The sequence below is a fragment of the Drosophila rhopaloa genome, unplaced genomic scaffold (genome assembly GCF_018152115.1).
Source record: "Drosophila rhopaloa isolate 14029-0021.01 unplaced genomic scaffold, ASM1815211v1 contig_156, whole genome shotgun sequence".
NCBI classification, from domain to species: Eukaryota; Metazoa; Arthropoda; class Insecta; order Diptera; family Drosophilidae; genus Drosophila; species Drosophila rhopaloa.
In genome coordinates, this window is record NW_025335035.1 from 370,037 (window position 1) to 382,782 (window position 12,746).

The 12,746-nt window shown below is 40.4% G+C and overlaps 1 protein-coding gene across 4 annotated transcripts in view; it reads left to right on the top strand.

Moving 5' to 3' along the window:
• The window catches only part of LOC108044588 (dnaJ homolog subfamily C member 16), a 605,143-nt gene that overhangs the window by 193,426 nt on the left and 398,971 nt on the right, over positions 1 to 12,746 (top strand). For all 4 annotated transcript variants that reach the window (XM_044457445.1, XM_044457448.1, XM_044457447.1 and 1 more), the window contains 2 exons: positions 3,618 to 4,015; positions 4,070 to 4,216. In XM_044457445.1, coding sequence (XP_044313380.1) covers positions 3,618 to 4,015; positions 4,070 to 4,216 — 545 coding nt within the window. The remainder of the gene's footprint in view (positions 1 to 3,617; positions 4,016 to 4,069; positions 4,217 to 12,746) is intronic.

Sequence of the window (12,746 nt, forward strand, 5' to 3'; positions counted from 1 at the left end):
CACCCAAACGTATCAGGTAGCGCTAATCGTAGTAGCGATATGCTGTGCTCTGATCTGTATTTTGTTCACCTGCCAGCGAGTCATTAACGCAAAGAAATCAGCAGCCCAATTGAGGGAGGTAATCGCTGAGATAGGGTCGGCCGAGGGCGGCCTAAATCTTGAAGGGGGGGTAGTTAACTAAGTTCTTTGCTGACCCAGTATTGGACTGTTTGCATCCGCACAGACGGCCAACTCAGCATATTTGCGTAGCCGCTGTGAGAAAACCTTTTGTTAGCTTTAAGTTTATATTCCTGTATTCAGTTATGATTTGATGAAGCGAGCGAGCGGTTCCTCCTCGCAATAAATATAAATAAACTTAACTCAACTTTGTTTCTCTGTGGCAGCTCCGCTCCACATAACAATTATTAAATATCCAAATATATGGAAATATCTTAATTTATATGCACTTATGCATAAGCATTGACCGCTGCTCTGCAGTGGCACATACACATTTATATAGATATTTAGTTATATAAGCTTTGGCCGCGGCGCTGCTCGCGCAGCTATGTGAATTCTAAGCCAAGCCAATTATTCTTAAGAAAAGCGGGGGCATTGACGAAAAGAGCCCCGAACCAAACGCATGTTATAACTAATTAATTTTTCAATAAAAAATAAATATAAAATGCAGAGTTTTGATTTTACTTCATAGTAAAATAGCAAACGTCAAAGGCAGCCCCGACGCAGAACGCGGCGCAGAACTCATTAGTGGAGCGCAGGAACGTCACGGACGATAAGCAACAGGGTGAGGCCGGGTGGAACGTTCCACGCTCGGCGTAAAGCGAAGTGAACTGCTAGGCAGCCTCCTGGCGTTAGCCCGGACTGTCAGCGCGAACTGAGCGAAATCCTAGTGGGACCGTCCGGGACAGAGCAAGGGACAGGCGACATTGTCTCAAAATGCGTAGTCCTAGAGAGCAAGGGCTGTTCACCCTAGTCTGAGAACGGTGACGCTTCCCTAAGCCCTCTCTCTCCCTCTCTGCGAGTCCAAGGCGCGACAAGCGACCTCGAGTGAACGCATCGACAAGCGAGCGGAGGCGAATCGCGACGAGCATTCCCGAGATACAAGGAAGAGTCCGTGGTCACCAGGTCAACGCGTCAGCAGTCCAGGACGAACAATACAAGTAGCCAGGGAAATCAACCCGGGACAAAACCGAGACCAGCCCAAACCCACAACCCACCCGCTGTACTAACTAGCACAAGAATAAAACAACGGTTCCCATTTGCATCCTGTGTTTTCTCATTGATTTGTGGGCAGTCACGTCATATAAATTTGGTGGGACACAATCTTCTGAGCTAGCCGCACGAATCTCGTAGCGAGCCGACCAAGCAAATGAGTTCGTTACCGTAACACGATCAGTTGAGCTCTGCCTTGAAGACCGTAAGTGCATAAGTCAGCAGATTCCCATGCCTTGACTGCATCTACACTACCAGTACATTAAACCTCTCTCGAGCTAGCCGCTGTCAGCAGCGAGAAGCATATTTTTATACCCTTGCAGAGGGTATTATAATTTTGGTCAAAAGTGTGCAACGCAGAGAAGGACACATCTCCGACCCTATAAAGTATATATATTCTTGATCAGGATCACCTCCTGAGTTGATATAGCCATGTCCGTCTGTCCGTCTGTCTGTCTACGCAAACTAGTCTCTCAGTTTTAAAGCTATCGAATTGAAACTTTGCACACATCCTTCTTTCCTTTGCACGCAGTATATAAGTCGGAACGGCCGGGATCGGCCGACTATATCCTATAGCTGCCATATAACTGATTGATCGGAAATGCCATAACTTTGGTGTTTGTAAAGTTAGGAAGTTGGCATTTTCTATGGGTTTTATATTTGGCAAATCAATCCGACCTACCAAATGTCATGAGGATCGCCCGACTATATCCTGTACCCGCCATATAACTGGTGTTTGTAAAGTTAGGAAGTTGGGATTTTCTATTAGTTTTATTTCTGCCCAATCAATCCGAACTATCAAATTTCATACGGATCGGCCGACTATATCCTATAGCTGGCATATAACTGAACGATTGGAAATGCCATAAATTTGGTGTTTTTAAAGTTGGGAATATGAATAATTTTGGAGAAAATAATTTACAGAGTATTCTGCAAGGGTAAATCAACTTCGGCTCCGCCCGAAGTTAGCTTTCCTTTCTTGTTTTATAAGAAATACATAAATGCTGCCGCTTTGTTGCCGGCTTTCCCGGCAGCGCAGTTGAGCGGCCTTAACTTTAAAGTACATTGTTAGATATATAATATATATATAATATATATATTGAATAAATTTATGTCCACTAGCGACGTCGTACTTCTTTTGGGCCTTTCTTAAATGGAGCCTTTAAATATATGTATATATATATGTGTTTAAATAAAATACCTTTTATAGAACTCTTGCATACTTTGTTGCAGGTTACATATTAATATTTCCATTTTGGTACCTGTCTACTCAATGGGTTGGTAGGAGGCAGCAGATGATATTTCATCATTGAAGGTAGTGCCGTCAAGGTTAGATTTTAGTACGCTTGCAAACTTACGTTTTTGGAAATGTTTGAGCTACCCAATTAAGAACTCCCTGCAGTTGAAAAGAATACGTCAATGTTAGATTTCAAAGGTATCAATGGTGCTGTCTGGGACCGAGATGTAGACACTTTGTGTTGGATCCGGCTTTTCAGCTCCTTGTAATTTCTAAAGTTTGCCGTGTGGTTACCTCCACAGTTACCACATTCTTGTTACTGGGGGTCCTCTTTGTTTAATTTGCGTTCCGCCACAAGCTACACAAACAGGGCGAAGCGTGGAGTAAGATTTGGTGTGTCAAAATTCTTGGATATTAGTGCATTGTACCGCGCCATTGCGCTTTTGCAGTTCTTCAACAGAGAATCTGCGGTTAACTAAGTACTGGAGCTTGTAGATGGGAACGCTTCATTCCTTTTCAAAGCTTTAAAGAGCCGACGCTCCTGTTGCGTTGACTCTGGGCCCGATTATGGCTCATACTTAGTGAAAGTTTGTCTTTGATTTGTGTTTTTTTTTTTATTATTGGCTTTTTTGTACCAGTGTGATTACTTTCCTATTATTTACTTTCTTGAAGTCAATTTGTGGTCACTATGCGGCTCAACGAAAACACGTCTACTCGCAACGACTTATTGCCGGTCCAAAATAAGAAAAGTTATTTACAGAAACTTCACAGTTCTAATCTTATTTAAAAAACTAAAAAATAATTTTAAAGGTTAGGATGTGCACTTTGAGGTAAAATTGGTGCTTATGTTCAAACAAATGTATTATCGAATATATAGCTTGTTGAAATATGCCAAAAACGTCAATTTTCACACTTTTAGGTTAGAATATCTGAGCAATTTTGGCACCAGATTTGGATTCAGCGCGAAAAATTTCCTAAGAAAAAGTGGATTCAGTTTTTGGGTCCGGACTTTCTAAAATTTGGTTCGAAAATAGTTAGAATCCAATTATTAGTTTTAAAATGGTTGGCATATAAATAATTTTTGTAATTTTTAACAATTATTTTAAAAGCTGGGCAATTATCTATCATATTTAAATTAATCAAACATCTCACTTGGTCACTTTTTTTTCAGGCATCCTGATAAAATACAAAGTGACGGCGATACCGAAAAGTTTATTCAAATAAAACTAGCCTATGAACTTTTAAGTGACACTGATCGTCGACAAATTTTTGACCGGCATGGAGTAACGGATGAAGATACTCATTACCTTCAAAAAAAATATGATTATAGTGGATATAATCGATTTTCCCTTGATCAAAATGAGGATCCTTTTGGAAACAGATTTGTTATTGACCAGGACATTGTACTTTACCATAAGCTATCCGTTACAGCTAATTATTTCGAGAAGACCATTTTACCAAACAGCGCAAAAAAGGTGCATGTTGTAATGTTTTACAACGATTGGTGCTTTAAGTGCACTCGAATAATAGGCATCTTCGAAAAAATAAAAGATTTACTGGAACCTTTAGGTATTAATTAAATTTTGAAAAACTTCTACAAAAAAGCTAACCGTTTCATTTAAGGTATTACCTTTGCAACAGTCAATGCTGCACATGAACAGTCAATTTTTCGTAAAACTGGTGCAGATGAAGTTCCACAATTAGTTCTTATTTTGGACAACCAATTCTTTCTCTATCGGGATCATACTTTTACACCGCAAAAAGTTGTTGGTAAGTTTTTATATTTTATCTACAAAATGGTGTCCCAAAAACGTGCAGATCCCACAAAAAACCCTTTATTTGTTACGCTTGTTTTATAACCTCTTTATATATATTTCCATTCGGATCAACAAATTTAAAGCGGCCTACTTTAAAGTAGTATATTTAGTACTATAGCATTTATATTCAAAAGACGGAAGTTTTTAAGACTTTGAACTCTTGAAATGTTTGACCACTTATATGTAAATAAATTGTTTATCTTTTGTATGATGTTTCGGTACAGTATTCATCAGGTGAATGGGCGTACTACATCTCTCTCCTCTTCAAAAAAAATGTTATAACACTAAATTATTTTGTAATATATATTCCATAGATATTTTTTTATGTTACTCTTTTAAATATTTTTTTATTTTTTTTTGAATTATTTAAAATTTATTATTTGTTGGTAAAATGTTTCATAATATATTTCAAAATTAAAATAAAAAGTATTAATTAAAAATGTTGTTTTAAATATAATGATTTATTCTATGTATGGCCATACCAAAAATTAGTAGAATATAGAATATATATGTTAAGGCTTATATTTAAAATATTTATGAATTAAAAATTTTAGCCTTTCTTTATGTACTATATGTTGTTTATTTTTTGTATATCTTATTTTGATATTGTTGTTAGGTTTGGTTCTTGATTACTTCATAGGGTCCAAATTATTGATTATACAATTTATGGTCTATTTTGTTTTTAAGTAATACCTTATCTTCTATTTTTAGGTAAAGTTTGTTAGCTACACATCACAATCTGTGCTATCATACGAAAAGAAAATGTTAAGTTACAAATTAAACTAATTGCATATTCCTTTCCTGTTCTCCATAAAATGACTTTAAACGTGTTTCTGTTATATTCACGGGAGTATTAGTATGTTTGCTTGTTAGAATTTAGGAAATTTCTTCAAGCGTCACGTGTCATATTTTTCCAATAATACTGCCTTTTAGTTATGGGTTTTAGTTATGCCTGTATGTCTCCTTGTAGAGGATCAAGTAAATTCACCCCAAAATATTTTTTACGAATTTATTGGCGATACGCATAGAGTTAGTTTAATTTTTTTCCCCATGAGATATTACAACATTTAAGCAATATGTGTAAAAATTTACATCCAAAATTATTAAAAAGTGAGTCAATCTCCGACGGCACCTCGAAAAAAAGGTGGTTTGTGGTGTACATCGTAAATGGTCACAGAACCATCTGAATTAAAAAAAATCAAAATTTTCTAGGTAACGCTGTCGAGTTTTTAATTTTGTTAAATTTTGTTTCGATTTTTCAAGGCACGTCAAACACCTCAGAGCTATTTGTTGCGTTTCCTGAAGAATTTGGTAAAGAAATACTGTGCAAAATTTCAAAGCGATTTGTCTAGAAGATTTTGTATACACCGACTTTGCGTTTTAAAGTTATACAAAACGAGCTAACTTACCTACGTTAAACTGCCCATAACTTTGAAAGTTTTACCCTGATCAATTTAAAATTTTGATACAACAAAATAAAAAAAACGTAAAAAAAAAATAAATAAATAAATATGGTCTGTTTTTATAGAGATGGATTTTCCGTATACATTCGGTCTAAAATGATTTATGTTGTTCTTAAGGCCTATGTTAGCAGGAGATCGACACCATCATGTAATTGTGTTAAGTCTGTTCCGCACGGTTGTTTACTAGCGTCTGGTACTCCGGGTATAGTAAAAATGTGTGTTGAATTAATTCATTTTTAAGAGGTTCAAAGGCGTTTTAGCACTCAGGTGTCCAATGAAATATTATTTTATTTTTCTTGCAAGGTGTGTTAAGTCTTTATTTTTATTTTCTATTACTGCATAAATTTAATACATTTGTTAAGTTTTTCGGAATATTCTATTACTACTACTATTACTATAATGTTAGGATGTATGTTCTATGATCTTTATTCGCCGACATGGCCCTCGGCCCGGGCCTAATAATGACAAATTGGTGTCTTAACACCTTGTTCGATGAGTTGTGGTTGCTCCATCGTCGCTCTACGCTGCCTCGTTTCTCGCTGCTCCGGAACGCCTACGTTGTCTTTGGCTTCGGTCCGTTCCCAGACTAGGGTGAACAGGCATTGGGCTCTCAAAGCATACTCCTTTCGCAGCCATAGCCTCCTGCCCCTGGATCTGTCCCGGCCGGTCACACCAGACGCCTACACAGTTTCAACGACGTAATGCCGGTCCAAAATAAAATTGTTATTTGCAGAAACTTTACAGTTTTAATCGTATTTAAAAAACTAAAAAGAATTTTAAAGGTTAGGATGTGCACTTGAGGAAAAATTGGTGCTAATGTTAAAAAAATGTTAGACAAATTTTTGCGTCTCGACCTTTGAGTTTCCCGTTTATGGACAGGCTAGAGCTCGTAATACGAGTCTTAAATCAAAAAACAAAAAATATTTGTTTATATTATAAGTTTATCTTCTATTTGAACCTAAGACCCCCGAAAGAAGATTTCCTACCCTCTTGAAAAATAATAAATATGACTTTTTGTACAAACATAAGGAATTAAAAAAAAAAAGAATAAATTTTAATTCACTCCGAAATGTTTCATTGTTTTTTGTGAATTGTGCTCATAAGAAAGAAAAATCGCAAAAAATTTAAAGGGGAGAAAAATCAGCTTAAAGTTTTCAATGCTGCCGTTTACCTAAGCTCTACGCTCGAAGTAAGTTTTCTTTTCTCTCTCACATGTTGTAAATACGATCGAATTTAATTTAAGCTAATTGTTTTTTTCAATTTATAAATATTCGTCGAGCCTTAAACGGTTGGCGAAGATGGGTGAATTCGCAAAAAGCGAGAAACAACTTTATTGTTTAATTGCGAATTAAAAAAAAAAAATTCCAAAACAATTGAACAAGCCAATATTCTTATTTTATTGTTGGCCTATCAAAAGAATGTAATCTATACCCATAACTCGTAGATTATTCTGTCATTTTTTAAAAAGTATGTAACAGAAGAAAACGTTTCCATCTCTATGAATCATATATACACTCGCTCGTATAAATTAGTATTTTACTCCGTAGAGGTTCCCTCGCAGCCGTCTCCGTGAAGGTAGCCGGTTGGCTGTTGTCATCCGTCGATAAATTAGGAAGAATAGGGTGGAAGGGCGACTGCCCTTCTTTACCTGCTGGCCTAGAGACTCAGTCAGTGTGAAATAATAAGATCTTTAACGGCGGTAGCCGGAGTTAAATATTATCAGAGCTGGTGCTCTTTATTCAAGGCTTTGATATAAACTGAATTGAAAAGAAACTTAAAGCTAACAAAAGACTCACAGCGGCCACGCAAATATGCAGTGCTTGCCGTCTGTGCACGAGCATCCGGGCTAAATGCTGGATCAGCAGTTTCGGCCGAAGCTAAATAACAACAAAAGTCAGCGGCTGGTCCATTGCGACAAGGTGAGTACCGTGCAGCCAGACCTCAGTACCATTGTCTACCCGGACTTTAGCTGTTTGGTCGTTGACAATGATTATTCCTTCATCGACTCGAGTTATGGGTTGTAAGTCGGTTGGTTGGGTCTCGCAGTGCGCCAAAACACCTGCATAGAGTTCTCTAGCGCAAGAGCTGCCTGATGATATTTGGCAGAACGTAGCTCCTGGCGACACGGTACAATCCTTAACGGTGTGGACTTCTCCACCACATGTTGCCACAACATTGTTCGGTATCCGCAGCATGATATTATGGTGAGTGACGGGTAATATTGTGACTTTCTTACAGGCGAACTTTACCTTTGGAAACTTAACTATGAAATGCAAGGAATTGGCAGATTGTAATATTTTAACGGACGCTACGGACAAGAGATCCCTTATGGGGGTATTAGTGGGTTCCTCAAGCCGAAAGGATTGCAGTGTGAGTCGCGTATGCAAATTCTTCCCATACTAATACCTCACCATCAATGATGGGAATGTATTTAGCTCGCGAATAGTCGACGATGTGTGCCGACACCATAGACAGGGATAGTAGGATGATAAGTCCGCACCTGTGGAATGATCCTTGATGTAATAATTTTTTTCAGGAATGTTATTCTAACTTAACAAAAAAAAATAAGTAAACGGTTGTCAAGTGGCTAAAAATGTAAAAAATTAATCCTATTTTAGGTTAGCTTTGTGGACCACCCTCCCCTTAATGAGGACCGTGGTCCCCAGGTCCGCTTCAACGGCTTTCTCCTCACACAGCGGTGTGAGTTTACTGCCAAATCTTCGGTTTGTTTTGACCAAGACTTTTTCGCCGACCTCGAATACTCTGTTTTGCCGGGAGGCATTTTCCCTAGTCCTGAGAGTGTTTTGGGCTTGTAATTTTTTATTTTGGACTTCCATCTGCGGCTCGTCTGGGTGTGTTTGCACAATGTCGGCTGGTCGTTTGTTAACAACCGAGTGTATCGACTTATTGTATTTGGCGGTGGCCAATAAAATTATCTCTACAGTGTCCGTCATTCCCTTGTCGATTTTCAGGCATCGCGCAAGTTCCACAAGGGTACTATGAAAGCGCTCTACTTGCCCGTTTGAGAAGCTGTGGAGGGGCGGTGCATTTGCAATGCTAACGCCAAAATGGCTGTCGAGCATAGCTGAGATAGTGTGTGAATTTAATGATGGTTCATTATCACAGTAGACTACCCTAGCTCTTGGGAAGAAATTCATAATTTGTAGTAGAGCCGGTTTGAGGTCTTCAATTGTCCTTGAGTGGACATGTTGCACGACGGCAAACTTCGAAAACTTGTCGATGCAAGTAAGGAAGTATTTTTTATCTGTAGAGAAAATGTCAATATGTAACATTTCTTCTACATGAGAGGGGATCGGTGTCTCGCCGAGCTCCTGTTTCTTTGGTTGCCTGTCGTACTTGGCTCTCTCGCAAGTCCTGCAATTCGCTACGATTTCAGTAGCTAATTTGGCCATTTTTGGAAAGTAGTACTCGGAGAGTACCTGCTTTACATTTTCCTGGGATGACCTGTGGGCCCTGTTGTGTTCGACGGTGAGGATTTCCCGTCTTTCGCTGACTGCAAAAATGTCTGTTACACGATTTTTGCAATGCCAAAATTTTGTGGCCGGAAACTGCTGAACCAGTTCGTCCTGTACCATTGCCAACGTGTGCAAGTCGCAATAGATAGCGTTTACGCCTTTAGGAACGATTACATCTGCGAGCTCATCAAGTAAACTCTCTATGCAGGAAAAATTAATCGCATGCCGTCTCTTGTTACCAAAAAGGACGAAGCTGCGTTTTGACGGGAAGCGTGCCTCCTCCAAGATTATTTGGTTTTGGAAGCAATTTAATGGCTTTTCCGTCGTCTCGATTGTGTGTGTCAGGGAGAGTTCGCTGTGTATAGTGGCCGCGCACTATTCAGCTTCTTGCTCCTCCATGACATTAAGTTGTTGTCGCGAGAGTGCGTCGGCAACTAGATTTTCCTTACCGGGTTTGTAAAATTTTCGCGCTCCGGATTCGTCAATGCGCGCTTTCCATCTTTTAATCTTTGCATTCGGATTGGATTCCGATACTGCAAAGGTTAATGGCTGATGGTCTGTGAAGATGTTTATATCTTTGACCGCGTATAAATAAAGCCTTTGTTTGGCCAGTGCCCAAATTATGGCTAATAGCTCCCTTTCGTTGGTAGCATAGTTAACCTCTCTGTCCTTCAATGTCCTTGAGATCATTGTAATCGGACGTCCCTCTTGGGACAGCACTGCACCAATGCCATAGGCCGAGGCATCTGTCGTTAGATCGATCTTTTTATAATCGGGGTATCTGAGCATGACATCGTCAGACGCCAAGATATTTCGAAGCTTCTGAAACGCTTGTTTTTGCGCTTCAGAGAACTGTACCGGAATGTTTCGTGACCTGTGTCTACTAACTGTTCCGTTTTCCCCTTTTAAGATTTCCGAGATAGGTCTTGCTATTGCCGCAAAATCCCTAATAAAGCATCGGTAGAAGCTAGCCAGGCCCAGAAATGACCGTACCTCGAATACATTCTTGGGCTCCGGAAATTCCTTGATGGCCTTTACTTTCTCTTGGTCAGTGGTAGCACCATTACAAGTGACTATAAACCCAAGAAAGCTGACACTTTTCTTAAAAAAACTCGACTTTTCTACAGACACTCTCATGTTTGCCTCGTACAGGCTCTTTAGAACCCAATCTACGTGTTTAACGTGAGAGTTTTCGACCTCCGAGAATATTATTACGTCGTCAACGTAAACATAGCAAAATTTACCTATTTGCTCTCGTAGGATGTCATCTATGGTCCTCTGAAAAATGCTGGCTGCATTTTTGAGACCAAACGGAAGCCTTTTAAACTCATATTTACCCCCATTTACTGAGAACGAGGTTTTTTCTCTGTCTCGTTCCGCGAGCGTAATCTGGTGATAGCCAGACTTAAGGTCCAGCGTTTAGAAATACCTCGCTTTGCCGAGATTCCCCAATATCATTGAAATATTTGGCATGGGGTACTTATCGGACACGGTCCTTTCATTTAATTTGCGAAAGTCGATGACTAGCCGCATTTTCTTATTTCCGCTTTCGTCGATCCCTTTTTTGTCTACCACCCATGTTGGGTTGTTGTAGGGGGATGCCGACTTTTGAATTATTCCATTTCTTAGCAGATCCTGAATTTCATTGTTGACAAAATCCGCTGCTCCCATGGGGTACGGGTACAATTTTGCGTATATGGGCTCCTCGTTAACTGTTCTAATGGTAGCTACCACCGAAGTGTTGTAAGGTTTCTCCGAGTCCTTAGCATCTCTAAAAACGCATTCTTTGCCAAAGGCGGTGCATCTGAACAATCCACGCTGGTGAAATTGACGTCAGTGCACTTGTGGAAATCGATCTGCTCGACCTCGGTGCCCCATTTTAGGTGACCGGAGGCTAGGCAGAGTGATGCCCCTGCCTGTTTTAACAGGTCAAGGCCGATTATTCCGTCGAAGGAAGGCAAGTCGGGTAGTATAATGAACGTAGCCTTTAAATTAAACATTGATACGAAGCATTTCTTCATAACTTTGGTAGTGCCATGGATTGAATGTATTGGGAATGGGGATTCTACGGGGCGAACGCCTTTCAACCCTTTGTGAGGTCGGATGAAATTTTTTGACGCGCCCGTGTCGATAAGAAACCTCATATCGGTCCCCGCTACTCTTCGTCTGATGACGGGCAGCAGGGATCTTCCCCTAAAAAATTAATGACATCAGAGTCATAATCTGTGATGATGTCATCATCGATTTTCTCCGCCGCCTTGGAAGCCGTGCTGGCGTATGACCCTGGTTCATTTCCTACACCCTGGGTGACGTGATTTACCATTTGGTGTTGCTTTGCTTTGGTTCGATCGGACGTGGCAGGTCTCCGATTTTCGTAGGCTTGCGTTTGAACGGGTGGAATTATTTTTTAAAGTGAAGGATCAATGTCCATAGGTTCTGAACTGTAACTTCTGTTTTGGAAGTTATTATTGCGCTGGTCGGAATGGATTTGCGCCCTAGTCTGTCTAGAAAAGTGCGGGTTTTTGCCGCCATCTATTTGAGAGTCCGCCGGCTGATGGTTTTTTACCTGTTGCCGATTTTGTATTTTTCGCCTATTTTGCGATCTTCTTGGCTTTTTGCAAAGGTTGCCGCGAAGGTGTACCTTTCATGGTTGGACTCAACCTCCTAGGGCCAGGGCCGTCGGCAAATCTTTAGGTTTGGCCGCAAAGAGCACGTCTGTGAGATTTCGCCTAAGTCCTGATATGAATACTCTCAGAGCGTCTTCCCTGAATTTGTCACACAGAACTTTTGCCATACCCGAACCATGTGACATATGCACCTTATTTGTTAACAAAGTGAGTTTTTTCTCTACTTCGTCATAATAGTTTAGCAGAGTTAGGCCCCCTTGCCTTAAAGTTCCTAACTCCTGTTCGATGACGTGCATCGGTCGTTTATCACTGTACGTGAAATCAAGGCGACTTATTATCGCGTCAAAATTCAGCACTGTGCCAAACGAGGACCGCATCGGCAGGGCCCCTGACCTTGCTTCTGATAATGATAACTGCCTGGTAGTGGCGTGAGCTACCATTATATCGTCTAAAAATATGATAAGCGGCGACGGCCGCTTGTCTCCATGAAACGTATGAATCTTGTGCCCCTGAAAATTCTGGCAGGCACTTGACGGCATCCAATGGCTCGTCACATCGAACATTGTCATTAATCTCTATAGCTTCATATGTTGTAATTTCTAAGGTTTGGGCTGGCTTCGGTTGTACCCTAACTTGAGCAGCGAGCAGCTGGATCGTCTGCCGCAGCTCCAGCTCTCTTTGGTGATTTTGCGCGGCCTGCTCTGCCAGCGCTCTGCCGACGGCGGCCCCTAAGCTGGTCGGGATCCATTTGTACTGGGGGGTAGAGGGGCTTGCGTTTTACTGTAAGGCTGTGACTGTGATTGCTCTCTTCGCTTCCGGACTCGGAGTCGCTAGAAAAAACTTTTTTGTTCCTATACTGACGGAAGGCGTCGTTCATGAGAGCGACTGAGAGCACTCTTACAACTAAACGTTTGCAT